Here is a 16527-nt window from a genome sequence, read left to right as displayed (position 1 = left end):
GCCCGCGCCGGGAGGCTCGGGGGACCACAGCATGCCTGGGGTCTCGGGCCAGGAGCTCTAGGCCAGTTATATTAGGTACTTAGGGTGGTGGAACAGGCTTGGCCAGCGGGGAGGGTGGGAAGCAAAGACAAGTGGCAGGAGGTGGTGACTGAGGAGCACAAAGACAGAAGGGGCTAGAGGAACCAGTGCTGAGTGTGTTGGGGTGAGGGGCGCATCTAGACAGGGTCTGAGAACACAGCCGCCCTGACCCCTGGCCTCTTCCTTGCCTAGCTTGAGCTTAAAGAGCGCCAGACCCCAGAGCGACCCGCGGAGGAGACTGGGTGAGTAGGGGCCGTGTGTCCCAGGCACCGCGCGCTCTGCCAAAGGGGCGGGAGTCCTTTTCTTCAGAAACCTGACATTGGAACAAGACATACTCGCCCTCTCACCTGGGCCACTTGTCAGAGAAGCCCAGAGTGTCTGGAGCACAAAGTCAGAGGAGGTTCCCCCGCAAGGGCTGGCGCAGGAAGAGGGGTGGTGGGAGCGGGGACGGTAGAGGTCCCCCCTTGGAACAAACCACCTGAGCCCGTGCCCGCAGGCCTTTTGCAGGGAACCTGGCTCATTTCTGAAGTATCTGTCTTGGCTTTTCCGATGAAGCCTTGGGGCGGCTCCTTGCTGAGACCTTGCAGGCCGCCGGGACGCCTGGACAGGGAGACACGTGGGGCGCGCTCCCTGGGGTGCGGGCGGAAGCCGGGCCTTGGAGGGTGTCACTGGCTTCAGAGGTACTTGTTTTTAAGAAGAGGCTGTGTCTTCCTTAGGCCTCAAGAGGAGGAAGGCGAGACAGCAGGGGAGGGTCCCCGAGTTCACCGTGCAGCCACCGAGAGAACGTCCCCGGTCAGTTTCCTGTCCCAATTGTCTAGTTCCTGGGAGTCACTACTGCCAGAGCCTGCTCACCCCTACTAGGCTCAGCCGGGGCACCCCCCACACACACACACACCTAGTTCAGACCAGTCTACTTTTTTACTTAGGTTTTCTTAATTCTCAGAATAATTCCCCTCCTCCTTTCAACCCAGAAGAAACTGACATGCCAGTCCACTGACATGACTCTATTAGTTTGGTTTTATCTAGTCTAATAAATTTTATCGTATAAATACATGACCATCCACATAAGGGGAGACAGCGTACCCAGAGATGATTCATTTTCGAACACAGTCCCTTTTCCCATTTGCCGTGGAACTCTGCTCTGTGCAGCGCCCCCTCCATACATGTGCACACATACTCGTACACAGACACATACCACTAGACTGTCCCATCCTGTCCCCTACCCACGGGCACTTTCAGCAGTGAGGTGGGGACAATCACCCTTCCAGCAGGTCCCTGGCTCCTATGCAGAGCCCTCTGCCCTTTCCCACCACCCTGGCCTGACGCCTGGGGGTCAGTGAGCCCCGCAGGAGCGAAGAGAAGCCCAGCATGTTGGGTAACAGGGGCCAGTCCCCTGACCTGCAGAAAAGGAGGGTGTGCAGGGGCCTGGCTGAAGGCGCAGGGGATGGAGGCGCCTAGACAGACCAGCCGCCAGAGGCCTAGGGCATGTGCCTGGAGCAGGCCCCTGAGGACCGTGGGGGAAGCTGGGAGGCTGTGACTGAGGTTTAGGGGACCGCTCTGGGGAGCAGCCAATGGGGGAGGGAGCAGCCAATGGGGGAGAAAGCACCAATTCAGCTCGCAGCTTGCATGGCTTCACCACTGCACGTACCCCTGTGGCATGCTGTGCTGGAGCTCCAGGGAGCAGTAGATCCTCCATGTACCTCACCTCTCCAGGTGCCCAGGTGAGCTTGCCCAGAACCTTCAGGAGGTGAGGGTTGGGAAGATGGGGATTCTAGGTGGAAATTTTCGGTACCCCAGAAAAATGCATATATAATGAGCCCTCTCTGTGCAGAATCCCTAGTAGGCCCAGATTTCAGCCCTTCCCACCCTCTGTACCCTCTGAGTGAGACAGACAGACATACATACACATACACATGCACACACTCGCACCCTACACCTCCCTCTGCTGCCTCCAGCCTGGCCAGAGGCCTCTGAGCTGCACCAGCCCATCGTGGCCAGCAGAGGGCACTGCTGAGGTCCTGCTGAAGGGTCCCTCCCTGTTCCCTACGAAGCTCCCATGATGGCACGTGGGACTCTCCCTTCCCTGTCTGTGGTGAACTGCATCCCAGCCCCTTTTTCCCAGCAACAGCCCGTGTCAGAAGGAGCGAGAACTCTGGGGGCTGGCATGGCGTGCAGACACGGCTGGGGCTGTCCCCACCTCCCGCCTGCACCTGCTTCTGCTGTGTGTCCCTGTGTGTCTGCATGCAACGGTGTCCTGGTGTGCGGGCTCCTTTGTGACCACCTGAGCGACTCCACCACTGTCTGTGTCGTGTACGTCCACGCGAATGTACCACGTGTGCATCAGAGCGGCCTCCAGCCAACTGCTGAACGTCACAGGGTTGGGGGGAATAAAACCTGCTTGGACCTGAGTATGTCTCTGGGGGAGGGAGGAGTGAGCCCACGGGGAGACCCTTTCCAGAGAGCCAGCCACTCCACCAGATGGGAAAACTGGCCTGTGCCGGGGCCAGAAAGAAAACAGACGGCGAATCACATGAACACCAGGCCCAGAGCCTCATGGAAACAGACTTCCTGCCGCTTCTCTTTCTGAGCCCTTGAAGTTTTCATGAGGACCCACGAAACTCCGGGGGGCCTAGTACCCAATCAGCCTTTGACCAGAGAGAGAGGAGGATGGAGCCCACGCAGGCTGGGAGAGCCCGGCCCGGCTCTGGGAGGCTCCTCACAAAGCCAGCGCTGGCCCGTCCCCTCTGCCCTGGGACTGCTCCTTTGCACAACCACAGGCCTCTCCCAGGAAGGGACGCTGTCTGCTGCGCCTTCTCTCTGGGATAGGCCCTGGTGGCGGTGGCCCTCCTGCTGGTCCCATGTGTGTGGTCTGGTGTTGGTGCCCCATAGCATAGAGCCACACGGTGTCGCTTCGTGTCAAACCCCTCACTCGTGCATGTCGGCTTCCTGCTGGGGGACACAGATGGCAGTGGACCAGGCGCCCTTGCCCCAGTCTGGACAGCCACCCACCACAGGACAGCCACCCACCACAGGACAGCCACCCACCACAGGACAGCCACCCCACCACAGGACAGCCACCCACCACAGGACAGCCACCCACCACAGGACAGCCACCCCACCACAGGACAGCCACCCACCACAGGACAGCCACCCCACCACAGGACAGCCACCCCACCACAGGACAGCCACCCACCACAGGACAGCCACCCACCACAGGACAGCCACCCCACCACAGGACAGCCACCCACCACAGGACAGCCACCCCACCACAGGACAGCCACCCCACCACAGGACAGCCACCCACCGCAGGACAGCCACCCACCGCAGGACAGCCACCCACCACAGGACAGCCACCCCACCACAGGACAGCCACCCCACCACAGGACAGCCACCCCACGGGCCCCTTCTTGTACACGCGGTGACGGGCTACATTCCACGCGTCAGCCTTTCCTCAAGCACCTCCTTGTGCGATTCCATTGCCTTCCCTCACCTCTCGCTTTTTCACGTTAGAGCATGTTCTGGTAAAAACCAGTCCCTTCATACAGGTAAGTGCACAAGCGCACGTGAGGCCACGTACAAGAAACGAGGTGTCACTCACAAAAGACAAAACGGCTAGAATGGAAGTCAGGACATCCCAGTCAGTGTTCCAGTCCTTAATTCTGTTGGAACCTTCCTGCATGATTTAGATAAACCACCTAATCCCCAAGTCTCCTTGCTCTTATGAAGCCCTCTCTGCAGGATTACAGAAAGTCTGGAACGTTCCCATATGTCAGCAGTGTAGCAAATTAAAGGGAGGGGCTCGGAGAGGTGGTTTCCCCCACTCTCTTGTCTGGCTGTTAGCTCAGGGGTCCCCGGGTGGTTTGCCAGGTGCTGGCTGGTGTGAGGTGGGGATGAGTAAGAAGATGTAAAGGGCCGGGTGTTTGCCTTTGTCACTTTGTCACTGTCGAACCTCTGCTGCAGCCAAGGTTAGTGCGCCCAGGGTCCTGAGGGGCCCCTTCTCCTGGGGCGTGGCTCTGGGAAAGGCTTGGGTCCTGCGAGGTGTCCCTCGCCTCCCAGGCTCTGGGTGCCCCAGAAGCCCTACTGTGGCATTTGTGGTGAGATGCTCTTTCCTCCTGGGACGGAAGGAGGTGGAGTTCAGTCAGATTTCATGGAGAAGAATGGTATTGAAGACGATGTGAGTCTCCGCAGGCCTGGGATGTCCTCCTGGCACTGTGCCTGATTTCTGCTTTGGGGACCAAAGCAGGGCCCGCTCTAGGAACTCACCCAACAGGGCTGCGGTGATGACATGCGTGACATCCCGAAAAGGGACTGGCATTCCTAGGGTCTGTGACAATAATGAGTCTCCTTTGTCAGGGCTTACTGTTCGGGGCAAACATGCCCTGCCTGCCTCCAAGCCCCAAGGCTAGATCCAGTCTGTAGTGCAGGCAGGACCCTGGGACGTGAGGCCACTCCAGAAAGCAGCGGCTGGGTGCCCCTCCCTGCCAGCCCTCTCATCAGGATGTCAGGGAAAGCTCGCATGTCCCAGGACTGCGTGCGTGGCCAGCTTCCCCAGAGTAGCGGACTGGGCTTCTCGTTAGCACTGAGCAGGGGGAGTGCAGCCTCTAGTCCTCGCCTCTCCCTTCTGTATGTCGTCTTAGAGGTTGAATGGCTTTGGGGAAGTAGCAGCAAATGTGAGGGGCAGTGCCCAGGGGCTGAATGGGCACTGGGTTTGCAGCCAGGACCACCTTTCAGCCAGTGCCTGGCTGGCTGCACCACTGTCGCCCTTGGCAACCCGGGCACCTCCCCCAGCAGGAGCCTCCCTGGTGGGCAGCCGGGAGCTTTGACCAGCGGCCAGTGGCCAGCAGCAGGGCTCTGGTGTCCTTGGCTGGAGGCGACGTGGGTGTGGAGGCAGCGGCTGCGTTTCTCTTGCCTGAACAAGCATTCCCAGTCTTTCTCGTCTCCCTGTAAGAGCCGCTCTTTCAGACATTTTGCAGCGAATGCAAATCCCATGTTTGTTGGTAAAGGGCAGACCCAGCTGGAAAGAACGTCAGTTTTCCCCAAAACCTGGGCGTGGCCCTGTCTCCCCAGGATGCCTGAGTCAGTGTGGCAGGGGTGTGTCTGCCTGAGTCTGGCACCGCTCACCGGCTCCCTGGAGAAACCTGCTCTAGGCTCTTTCTGGACGTCTGCCCGCTGCTGGGTGTGCCCTGCTCTCTGCTGTGGTCAGATTCCATCTTCCTGGCCCCTCTGTTCTGGGGATTCTTCCTCGGTTCTTTCTCTCCAGCTGTGTTGCAGACCATCCCAGATACTGGTGGTCTAAGGATGAGACTCAGCATCGGAGGCATCTCAGAAATGGGTTTGAAGTTGACGATGTGACCACTGGGTGGCGGATCTGGGTGGGGGAGTTGGTGTCGTCTAACCCTCTCTTGCTAGTGCTGAGTGGCTGGCTCAGGGTCACCGAGGGATTGAGCAGCTGTCAGCCCCTCCGGGGCAGGGCCTGAAGAGACCACACAGGTGGTGGGCATGGTAAAAACAGCTCCTGAGGAAGCCTCAGTGTCTCCCCCACCGGTGGCAATGGACCGGGTCTCAAAGGGGGCTGTGCCCACTGCCATTCCCCTCTTCCCTCACTCCCTTTACCTGGTGGCTTTCTCATCTTGCCCAGGCCCCCCTGGTTGCCATCTTGGATAGACAGCTGGACCTTGGGGGTGCAGTGCTGAGCTGTTCTGATCCCTACCCCACTTCTAGTGAGAGCCCCTCCCCAGCCTGCAGGCCAGGGCCCGCTCACCATCCACCTCAGCCTCAGCTACCCCTGGCTCTGCCCCCTGTTCAGAAACAGCTGAGGCATTTGTCCCTGCTCACCCTCAGTGGCAATCCCTTCATCTCTTTGGCTGCTCTCCACTCAACAGACCATTCCTTTTTCTTCTCTTGCAAACAGTTGTCTTCTGAACAGCTTTCTCAGCCCATCTAGTGATAGCCCTTTCACCAGGAGGACAAGAACTGAGACCTCAGATGTTGGGAGAGGGTCAAAGTTATTGGCTTCTGGAGTGGCCAGCTCCCCCTCATCCTCCCCATCGCCCACGGTCACCCAGCACCATTTGGCTGCCTAAGGCATCTAGCAATGGGTCTTGTCTGGTCCCAAGCCCTCTTCCAGCTCTGACGTGATTATGCTGCCTCCATCTATCAGCCATGTGTCTTACGTACATCGGGATCATCTCGTTTAGACTGTGAACCCATCAGATAGATGCTTCATCTGGAGGGATGGCATTGGCCTCCGCTCTTGTGACAGGATACAGTAGGAGGGGCACAGATTTTGGGCCAGGCAGACCTGCATCCTCACTTTTCCATCTGGGTATGTGGCTGTGGGCAGGTCACTCATTCTCCCGGAGCCCCAGTTTCCCCATCTGTAACTTAGGGGTAGTCACGGACCTGCCTTGCAGCGAGGCTGGGAGGATGTAGGTAGAGCATCTGGCACCTAGTAGGTGATCACTTAAGTCCCTTCATTTTTCTCCATCTCCCACCTCAGTCCTTCATCTCTTAAAAGAAACATCCTCAATATGAATTCTAATGTCCATTACCAACCCCCTCCCAAACCAACCTTCCTGGAGGCGCCCCCTTGAGATCCCTGGACACAGTCTGGTCTCAATCATCACATCATCCATCCCGTTGCTAAAGTCAAAAACGTTCTGTTTCTGGGTCGCATCCTCAGGCTCTGGTTCTCACTTACCAGAATTACTTTTAGAGAGAAGCCCCTGACACCCGTGTTCCTTGCCTGTGAATGTATCTGGGTTCACTGAGCATCTTCAGGGTCTATAAGACCCTGTGGTCCGGAGCCAGGTTCTTTTTCTCCTGGGAGCCTGGAGTTAGTTGTCTGTGCGGCCCCTGCGCCACCTGCTGGCTGAGCCTGGAAATACACCTCCAACTCCTTTCCCCCAGGGGAGAGGTTTACCCACCCTGCCCACCTCTGTGGAGGAGACCCCAACCCTCTGCCTGCCTCCCCCACCCAAGCCAGTTCCCTAGCAAGGCAGGACCCTAAAAAGTCAAGCTTGTGCAACACCTGCTTGACTGTGTAAGACTCTGCAGAGGCTCGGAGGTGGCCGTCCCCCACCGATCGGGAGCCTGGGCCTCGGCTTGCTGGTGGACTGCAGTCATGGGAGGTCCTAAAAGGTTCTCCTGTCTGTGCCCTTTCCTCCCTGGCATCCCTCAGCCAATGCACACGGCTCCCCTCAGATGCCTCCCCCGCCCGGCCCCCAAACCAGAGACCCTGGCCCCTCTTATTCCCGTACCACCCTGGCCGAACTCCCTCAGGCTGGCACAAACCTTCAGGGCATAGACTCCCTGCTGCCCCTGGCCTGACAACTGGAATTTCTTCCTTCAGAGCGTCCCCGGGCTCCTCTGGGTGGTGTCTCTGTGCTGGGAAGCCCTCAGCAGTGTGGCTGGAATCTGTGCATCTTCCTAACGACCCCAGGGCTACAGCACCAGGCTCTGCCCTTTACAGGACTGAGGCTAGAGGGGAAGCTTAGGTCATCTCATCTGACCGGTGCCTGACTGTCCCTATGACCACACCACATGAGTAGCCAGCATCGCCCCTCCTGGCGCCCTCTGCCCACTGACCCCTCGCCCAGTGGGCGGGGCAGCCTCCACCTCAGACCGTTGCCTGCTTCCAGGGCAGCAGGTAAACCGTCGCTCCTTCCCTCTCCTTCCCACCTTGTGGGCCCGGGGGCCTGGGTAAGGTGGGCCTTCCAGCCCAAACCACGCCGCCAGCCTGACCTGGGGCCTCCCTGTCACCAACAGGGAAGTCCTTGGCAGATGTGGCCTAGACAAAGGTGTCAGTCTAGCACGATTAGTAGGCAGCCTTGAAGCCCAGCCTCTGAGCGCGCTGTGTGCCCGGCGGCAGCCGGCTGCCCTGGGTGTGTCATTTTTAGGGTTGAGAGGCATTGTGTGGACAGGGGCGCAGAACCCATGGCTCCTTGCTCCCGCTCTACCACTAACTTGCTGTGCGATCTCAGCCAGCCACTGAGCTCTCCTGGAACCCGGTTTTCCCATCTGTAATGGGAAGGGCTGGGTCCAGTGGCCCCCAAGGACGCTTTCCAGCTCCAGAACTCTGAGACTCTGTTTTCTCACATCAGCTTCACCGACCCTCAGTCACTCCCATCCCCAGCCTCCCCCGGGGGCCTGCTTCTCTAGTAAGGCCCCCTTCTTGGCCTACCGCCATCCTCCCAGAGCACCATCCTCCCAGAGCACCATCCTCCCAGAGCACCATCCTCCCAGAGCACCATCCTCCCAGAGCAGTGGGTAGAGAACAGGGAGGCCACCTGGGCTCTCCTCGTCCTGCTCACCACTGTCTTGTGTGCTTTCCTGTGCAGGTCAGAACCCCAAGAGTAATTTTTTTTTAATGGTTTTTCTTCAGAAAAAGACTTGACCACCTGAACATATACCTAGAGATAGTCTTCCTCAAAGTCTTTGCTTTACGAAGTTGTGAACTCTTTGCAAAAATCCAATTGTGAATTACCAGAATCTTCCACTACGTAGCACACTGTTGTCCTCGGCTCTCTCTGGGGACTTCTGCCTTCTCCTTCTGGGGCCCTCCAAGCTTTGTGGCGGGGCCTCAGGCTGCTTTTGCCCTGAAGGGCTTAGCTGTTCACATGGTCACCCCCTTCCTGTCCTGGGCCTCTGAATGTTCCAGCTGAAATGGCTGAGGAAGGAGGGGTGAGTCCTTCCCTGCCAATGGCTAGGATTCTCCCTTCCGCATTTCTCAGTCCCGAGCACCCCCTACTCCAGGGGAAAAGGGCATTTGAGATTGTCACACTAGCTACATAGGACATTGGCCACAACAATTGCTCAGCACAGCCCCGGGGAGGGAGGTGGTGGGTAGGAGGGGTGAAGGATCATAATAGAGGTGGTGTTTACAGATGTTACCTCAATTCAAAATGCTCCAAACCACCTGAGAAGTAGGTACTAGGATCACGCTTTCTAATCAAGAGTTAGGAATGTTCAGTGACTTGCTAAAGATTCTCTCCCGTCCCCCAAATGGAGGCCAGGACTTTCACTCCAGGTGTGTCTGCCCAACACCTGGGCTCTGAGCCCTGGAGAGGTTGGTGTGCACAGTTCAAAGAGGACAGTGGGGAAGGGGTTGGCTTCTTAGCAGGTGTCTGCCAGTGGTCCCTGGTGGGAAAGCAGGGAGGGGCCTGGGGGAAGGGGCTGGCTGTGCTCACAGAGCCTTCCAGAAGTCCCTTGTCCTCCCCTTCCCCCCACCCCAGGCCCTGTTGGTTCCACCTCATCCTCCCCAGGGAGTTGGCCAGCTTCCGTGGGGCTGAGAAGAAAGGATGGGTCCCCAAAGCCCCTTCCCTCTCTCCTGCACCCCACTTTCATTCCATGCCCATCTTGCTCATCTGTGTCCCCTCCCCCGGCCAGGGAGGAGGGAGGGCCCTGCCAAAGCCCACCCTCATTCTTGGCTCCTCCTCCTCAGGCCTTGGCCTTCAGGATGGGGGGGACACAGGGTGCGTTTTAAATTGTCTCTACATGAACAGGCACACAGGAGAAATCTTTGCACACGTTGGAAAACCTTAGTTTCCAAAGCCAAGCCATGACCAGGCCATGCCTCTGAGTGTCCCTGCCAAGGAATGTGAGCCAGCACATCCATTAAGAGGAAACAGAAGGAAGGCGGGATTGAGCTGGGACTCAGCCCTGGCAAAATCCATCTTTATTTTCAGAGGACAGTTCCCTAAAGGAAGGAAAAAGGAATGGCAGTAAGAGTGTAGGAAGAAATCAAACAGGGTTCTCTAGCAAAACCAGTTCCAGGAGGGCGAGGCTGGGTGAGGGGGCACACATGGCTGCGAGGGTCCGGTGGGCTTCGCTGCCTGTGCCTGCTACGGCATCTTCTCTGAGGCCCCAGGGCAGGGGCAGGCAGGGCTCTGGCCCTCACCAGGAGCAGCAGTGCAGCCCACACCCGTCCTCTGGCATCCCCGCTCCTGCAGGAAGAACAGGCCCAGCTGGGCTGGGGGCTGGAGGGGTGCGAGAGGAAAGGAGGCTTTACTGTCGGCATCAAGGACCGTCTCCCGAGCCGTTTACCCAAGTCAGAGGGTCGGCCTGACTGGGTCCACACAAGGACCCCAAACCCAGGCTCCTTGTCCCATCCTTGCCAGTCCTGCCCTTCCTCCCTGCTGGAGGACAATCTAGGCAGGGCTTGGGGCTTCCAGATCCTTGTGGAGTTTCCACTCATTGCAGACACTCCGAGATACAAACACTGCAAGATGCAGAGAGGAGTGTGGCCTGGCCACAACCCTCAAGGGGCCCTAAGGTGGGAAAAGACAAGTGCCCTAAAGATGGGGTAAAAACTCAGGCCTCCCCAGTTCTGGAGCACAAGCTCCTAATTGCCTCCTATACCTATTAGCTGTGTGACCTCGGGCAAGTCACTTAACCTCTCTGAACGTTACTTTTCTCGTTATGGACTGAAAGTGTTAGACTAGGTCAGTGGTTTCTAAACGTTTCCAGGCACATTACCCTTCCTTTAAATGAAATCTTACTAGAGTCCTAACTTATACCCTGTTGATTGAACAGGCCTAATTTGACAGGATACAAACATGATCAGCTTTATCTTTCTTCCAACTACTGCCTTCAAACATCTCCATGGATCCTCCCCTTCCCATTCCTTAATGCCACCCCAGGCAGGCCCTGGTCACTTGCAGCTGTTAAAAAGTCTACCCAGTTTCAGTTAAAGCTTCAATCTGATACCAGTATGGCGCCCACGTCCTCCCACCCTCCATCCTCTAGTCTGGGTTTGACCCACGGGCCAAAGGACCCACAGCAGGAAGGAGAACTCAGTCTGCCCTTCCCTGGCTCCTTCCCTCTCCTCCACGGCTCTCTTCTGGGCCTCTGCCTCTTCAGTGGGGGCAGGGAGGAGAGAGTAGGAAAAGGAGCCGGGGTGGCTCTGGTCCTTCAGACGTCCAGCCACAGCCTGCCGGGGCGCCTTCCCACCGTCTGCAGAAAGGTTTCCAGCAGTCAGGCCTCGGGGACAGTGTTCTGGCCAGATGGCTCAAGCGAGGCTGCCTTTGTTGGTGCTCACTTGGCACAGAGGAGACCCCCTCTTTCTTGCCCTACTTGCAGGCGGGAGGCTGGCTGCCCCCTGTGGCGCCAACCCTCCCGGCCCTCTCTCCTGCTCAACAGGCAAGGGCAGCCCAGCAAGGCCTCGCGACTCGCCCAGCCAGGGAGCGGGAGGTCTGCGCCCCTTCTCACGGGCATGTGTGTGCCCAGCAAGTGACTCCTCCGGAGGCCCCTCACGTGACATGACACAGGGAGGGCCGGGGTCGCCCTGGCCCCCACAGGGAGGGGCGGGGGTGAGACCACAGCATGCCCCCGGGCAATGCACCCTCAGCAGCCACTCCTGGCCTTTGCTGTACATTAGAGCTCATGGAATGCTTATCGCCAAATACCAACGCGCTTAGCATCTCGAGGTGGGGCTCGAGTATGTTTTCCTCAGGTGACTCCCGAGGCAGTGCAGAAGGCAGCCGGGTTAGGAACCGCTGTCCTATGCAACAGATTCCCGTCTAACCCAGGAGGACTTGGTAGACCCGGTAACGGCCACGGAGGGGCTACGTTCTCCCTGCGGAAGGTGGTGGCGGGGAGACTTAGGGCCTAGTGTCCTTAGTTTTAGGGCTTTAGGTACAATTTGAAGGCCCCAGGAGTTCCTATTCATATCCTAGTACGAGCGGTTTTCACACTTGTCTTAAGCAGCAGAACCTTCTTCATATGAAATCTTGCCAGAGCCGCACGTGTCACGCAGTTGGAGGGTCTGCCTTGGAACCAGCACCCGGCCCCGCAGTGAGATGATCACTCGGGCCCCTTCAGCTCGCTCTGAGCGCCTTGGTGCTGCTACGTTAGAGGGGAGGGGGGCCGCCCACTTCTCTCTGAAGGGGGATGGGCGGGAGTGGACCCAGAGGCACGGGCCGAGTCTAGGGAAGCAGCTGGGTGCCCACAGCGGGCTGTGGGAGAGCCAGGGTGGCAGGAGGCGCAGAGCAGAAAGGAAGCAGGCCCCGGGGTGGGTCGGGGGGCTGCTGACCCCCCACCCTTGCTGAGAACAGCCTTCCCTAGGCCCGAGCACCCAGAACGGTGTGCTCCTCCCCTCTGCCCCTGAGCAGGGGGAAGAAGACGGGTCGTGGCCTCAGGACCTGCAGCCGCCACCCCCACCAGGGCAGCACCAGGACGGGCAGGAGGAGAAATCCAGTGGGGACGAGAGGCTTGCCACGGAGCCCCTCTTTAAGGTCCTGGACACGCCTCTGAGCGAGGGCGACGAGCGCACAACGCTGCCGGCGCAGCGGGACCACGGGCACAGCGTGCAGATGGAGGGCTACCTGGGCCGCAAGCACGACCTGGAGGGGCCCAACAAGAAGGCATCCAACAGGTGTGTGGGGGAGAGCTGCTGGGTGGGGGTGGCGTGGGCAGCTCCCGGGTCTCTCCACCAACAGAGCCTTGGCGACTGAGCGTCTTGAGGGAGAGGTGCCCTCGCCTCTGGCCTGTGAGAATTCCTGGGCATCCCACTGGGCCAGCCTGGGGCCATTCGGCATGGTGGGAAAAGCCCACTTTCAGCTCTGGTCCTGAGTTCCAATCCTAATTTCACACAAGTTCCTCAAGTTGGCTCCCTATTTGGAAAATCAGGATGATGATGAGGCCTTTTCAGTGCAGAGACTCTGACTGGCGCAGAGTAGGTGCTCAGTGAACATTAGCTGTTATTGTCCTATTGTCCCAGGGCTGGGTGACAGGTAGGTAGGTCTTAGCATGAACGTGTCCTTGACTGAGCCCTACTTTTTAACCAATCTGGGCCTCAGTTTCCTCAGCTGTGAAACGGGAGATGATGGGGGAAGGGGCATGACCTAGGTGCCTCCAGGAGGTCCCTTCCAGTGCTGTCATTCAGTGACTGTGACGTGGAGGACCTGATTCAAAGGCTGTGTCCTTTCCTGACCCTGAGACGGTCACATTCTTGGGTTTGGTCTGCCTCTGCCTGGGATCCCTGGGACCCTCTTCTAGCAGCAGTCACGTCCCAGAGAAATGGGGCAGCACCAAGAGGTTGAAGCCAGCCATATCCCAGGGACACCTGGGAGCATACAGAGCTTGTTGGGGGACTTGCCAAAGCTACTCCAAATTCCAGAAATGAACAATTTGGGGGCTCAACTGCCCTGAAGCAATTTATTGCTTAAATGAGAGTCCACTAGGAAAGGGGAAACTAATATTTACTGAGCACCTACTATGTGCCAGGCATTATGTTAGGACTGATAAAATCTTGACAACAATCCTACGTCAAGGTTTCCATTTTCCAGATGGGGACAGAGTCTCAGAGAAGTTAAGTCATTTGTTCAAGGCAGGATCTTACTCCAAAGACCCAGCTCCGTAGCAAGTGCCCTGATGCCTGAAGAAAGATGCCTGAGCTGGGAGTCAGAAATCTGGGCTTTGTGACACAGCTCTGTGGTCAGCTTTGGATAAGCCAAGTTCCCTCTTTGGCCTTCCAGTACTTCCCCGCTACGTGCCCTACCAGTTCACCTTCCTGCCCTCAAAAGGGAGGGAAGGAGGAGAAAGAGAACTAGGAGGGAGGAGGAGGAAAAGCTTAACGTTTCTGAGTTTGTTACTGTCAAAATGCAACAGCAGTGCTTCCTATGTGTCAGTGACAGAGCTGCGTTTAGCTCACCTGTGAGCTTAGGAGCTTGTGGCAATTGCGATGAGCCTTGATTTGCGCAAATCTGTGAACCTGTTCCTTTTCAAAAAGTGTAGTGGCTCACTTCTATAATCCCAGCATTTTGGGAGGCAGAGGCAGGAGGAGGATCCCTTGAGGCCAGGAGTTTGAAACCAGCCTGGGCAACATAGCAAAAAAAAAAAAAAAAAAAAAAAATTTAGTCCCAGCTACTCCAGAGGCTGAGGCAGGAGGATCACCTGAGCCCAGGAGTACCAGGCTGTAGTGAGCTATGGTTATGCCACTGCATTCTAGCCCGGGCAGCAGAGCAAGAGACCCTGTCTCTTAAAAAAATTAATTAAAAAGTGCTAGTACAGTGTACTAGGCATATCTCAGCAAAACAAAAAATAACAATCATCAAAGCAAAACCCTGCTTAATTCATAGTTCTGTAGTGGGAATCAAATATGGTAATGGATGTAGAAATACTTTGAAAAGTGAAGTTTATATTGTTGGTCTAAGACTCAATAATTCTACTTCTAGAAATGTACCTCAAAGCAAGCAAAGATTGATGCATAAGAATGTTCATCACATTGTTATTTAAATTGTGGGTAAATGTTCCAGTATTGTAAGGTCCACCAATAAAGTGAATTGTATGTACGTGATGGGATACCATATAGCTATTTAAAATTATTTCAAGAAATATTTGAGGATATGGAGAAATACTCATGATATAGCATTAAGCTTAGAAGCAGGATGTAAAATTGAACATATAACATAATCTAATTTTAGCTATGTGACTAGAAAAAATGTGACTACATGAATAGAAGACTAGAAGGAATACATAAAATATTAAAAATTAGGTAATGAAATGCAGATGATTTTTATTTTTTTTAAATAAAATATGTTACTACGTACCAGGGCAAAAATCAAAAACTGGTAAAGCTATAGGAACCGATTACAGAGATGCTGCATAGGGACTGTGGATGACCTGCCTGTCTGCTTCTTTGCAGGTCCTGGAACAATCTGTACTGTGTGCTCAGGAACAGCGAGCTGACCTTCTACAAAGATGCCAAGAACCTGGCCCTGGGGGTGCCCTACCATGGGGAGGAGCCCCTGGCCCTGAGACATGCCATCTGTGAGATTGCTGCCAACTACAAGAAGAAGAAGCATGTCTTTAAGCTGAGGTGGGTCTTCCTGTCCACTGCCCCTTGCTTGGGCCTGAACCCTCAGGTTGATGGCCCAATCTGGCCTTAGTACAAGGCTAGGGCGAGGCCCATTGCATGGGCCCAGCTCTAGGACCTGCTGCTCCTCAGGGATTTTTCAAATCAAAGAGGCTGATGGTCCAGACTCTTGCGTCTCAGGTGCTGCGCTCTCCTGGGAGGGTTCTGCATACTAGGCTCAGGGGACTGTGGGATCAGAGCCAGCCCTCTGCCCAGGCCCCCAGAGGGTAGCCACATGACAAGAAACCTTTTGTCCTCCTAGGCTGAGTAATGGCAGCGAGTGGCTCTTCCATGGCAAGGACGAGGTAAGCGGGGGTGGGGGGTGGGGCAGCCTAGCCCAGACGTGTAGCAAAGGGTCAGGTGGAGACCGGAGCCTCTTGCTCTCAAGGCTCTCTCCAAATGGGCAGTCCTAGGGGCACCCTTCGTTGCCGGGGCGGCAGTGTGGGTGGTGTGGTGCCTCCCAGACTGGGCGCTGACCTCCCGCCCCGCAGGAGGAGATGCTGTCCTGGCTGCAGGGCGTGAGCACCGCCATCAACGAGTCCCAGAGCATCCGCGTCAAGGCGCAGAGCCTGCCCCTGCCCTCCCTCTCCGGCCCGGACGCCAGCCTCGGCAAGAAGGACAAGGAGAAGAGATTCAGCTTCTTCCCCAAAAAGAAGTAGCTCCTGGTGGCCCTCGCGGGTGGGTCCTCCTCCCGCCTGCCGCCCGCCAGCTCCGGCCGAGCCGCCTGCTGCACTGCAAGAGCTGCCTTCGCCGCCCACCGGGTGCCCCGCAGACCGGGCTCCGCTCCTCTGGCGCCCTCTGCGGGCCCGGGGCCTGGGGGCAGGAAACGGTTCTGGGGCAGGCGCCCTCCTCTCTCCCGCCTTCCTCCCGAGCTGGGGGCTCACTGGTCCCCTACACCCCGTAAAAGCTGGAGAAGGTGGCTGAGGGGTTCCTTAAACGCTCCCCATCCCCAAAGCAAGTCTTTGCTTGGGGTCACCTCCCACCTGGTCGCCACCAAGGAAAGGGAAAGGGAAGAGGACCCTGGAAGAGCCTGGCCTGCCCCCTAGGGACATGAGGAAGGAGGCTTCAGGTGGGTCACAGGGGGCTGCTGGGGGACTGAGGGGACAAGACCGCATGCAGGGCCCTGGGTGCCGCCAGCATCCTCCGCACTAGGCTTCCTCAGAACTGGGCCTCTCACCTCGGGGGCCACCACATCCCTTCCCCTCTCCTCCTCTCACCATAAAAGAGCACCCTGCAAGGTTGGTGGGTCCTGACTGAAGGGGCCTCCTGCCCCCTCCAGCACCCTTTGGTCCCACCGCGGAGGTGAAGGGAGGATGGGCAAGTTCAAACCATCCTCCTCTAAACCATCTAACCCGTTAGAGCTTAGGGGTCAGGGCTCAGACCTGAGGGGTGACAGATAGGTCTCACACTGCCGGAGGCTCTGCCTCTCCATGCTGGGACCCTCCCCTCACTCTCAGTAGCAGCCAAACCAGCAATACCCACCAGACACAGGACCCCTTAGGGAAACAGTGTAGACCCCCAGGACACAAGATGCATAGCCCGGCAGCTGGACTGAAGCATCCAGAACCAAATGCCCAGTTGTGTCCTGTGTGCAG

At 57.2% G+C, this 16527-nt stretch overlaps 1 protein-coding gene across 1 annotated transcript in view; it reads left to right on the top strand.

Annotated features, from left to right (window-relative positions):
• SPTB (spectrin beta, erythrocytic) overlaps positions 1 to 15591 on the top strand; it is a 65513-nt gene extending 49922 nt beyond the window's left edge. Inside the window, exons 30-35 of the mRNA XM_069465054.1 lie at positions 271 to 320; positions 795 to 870; positions 12189 to 12451; positions 14723 to 14896; positions 15195 to 15237; positions 15424 to 15591. Coding sequence (XP_069321155.1) covers positions 271 to 320; positions 795 to 870; positions 12189 to 12451; positions 14723 to 14896; positions 15195 to 15237; positions 15424 to 15591 — 774 coding nt within the window. The remainder of the gene's footprint in view (positions 1 to 270; positions 321 to 794; positions 871 to 12188; positions 12452 to 14722; positions 14897 to 15194; positions 15238 to 15423) is intronic.
• Positions 15592 to 16527: the final 936 nt, after the last annotated feature.

The sequence above is a fragment of the Eulemur rufifrons genome, chromosome 2 (genome assembly GCF_041146395.1).
Source record: "Eulemur rufifrons isolate Redbay chromosome 2, OSU_ERuf_1, whole genome shotgun sequence".
NCBI lineage: Eukaryota > Metazoa > Chordata > Mammalia > Primates > Lemuridae > Eulemur > Eulemur rufifrons.
This window is presented reverse-complemented; position numbering and strand designations above follow the sequence as displayed.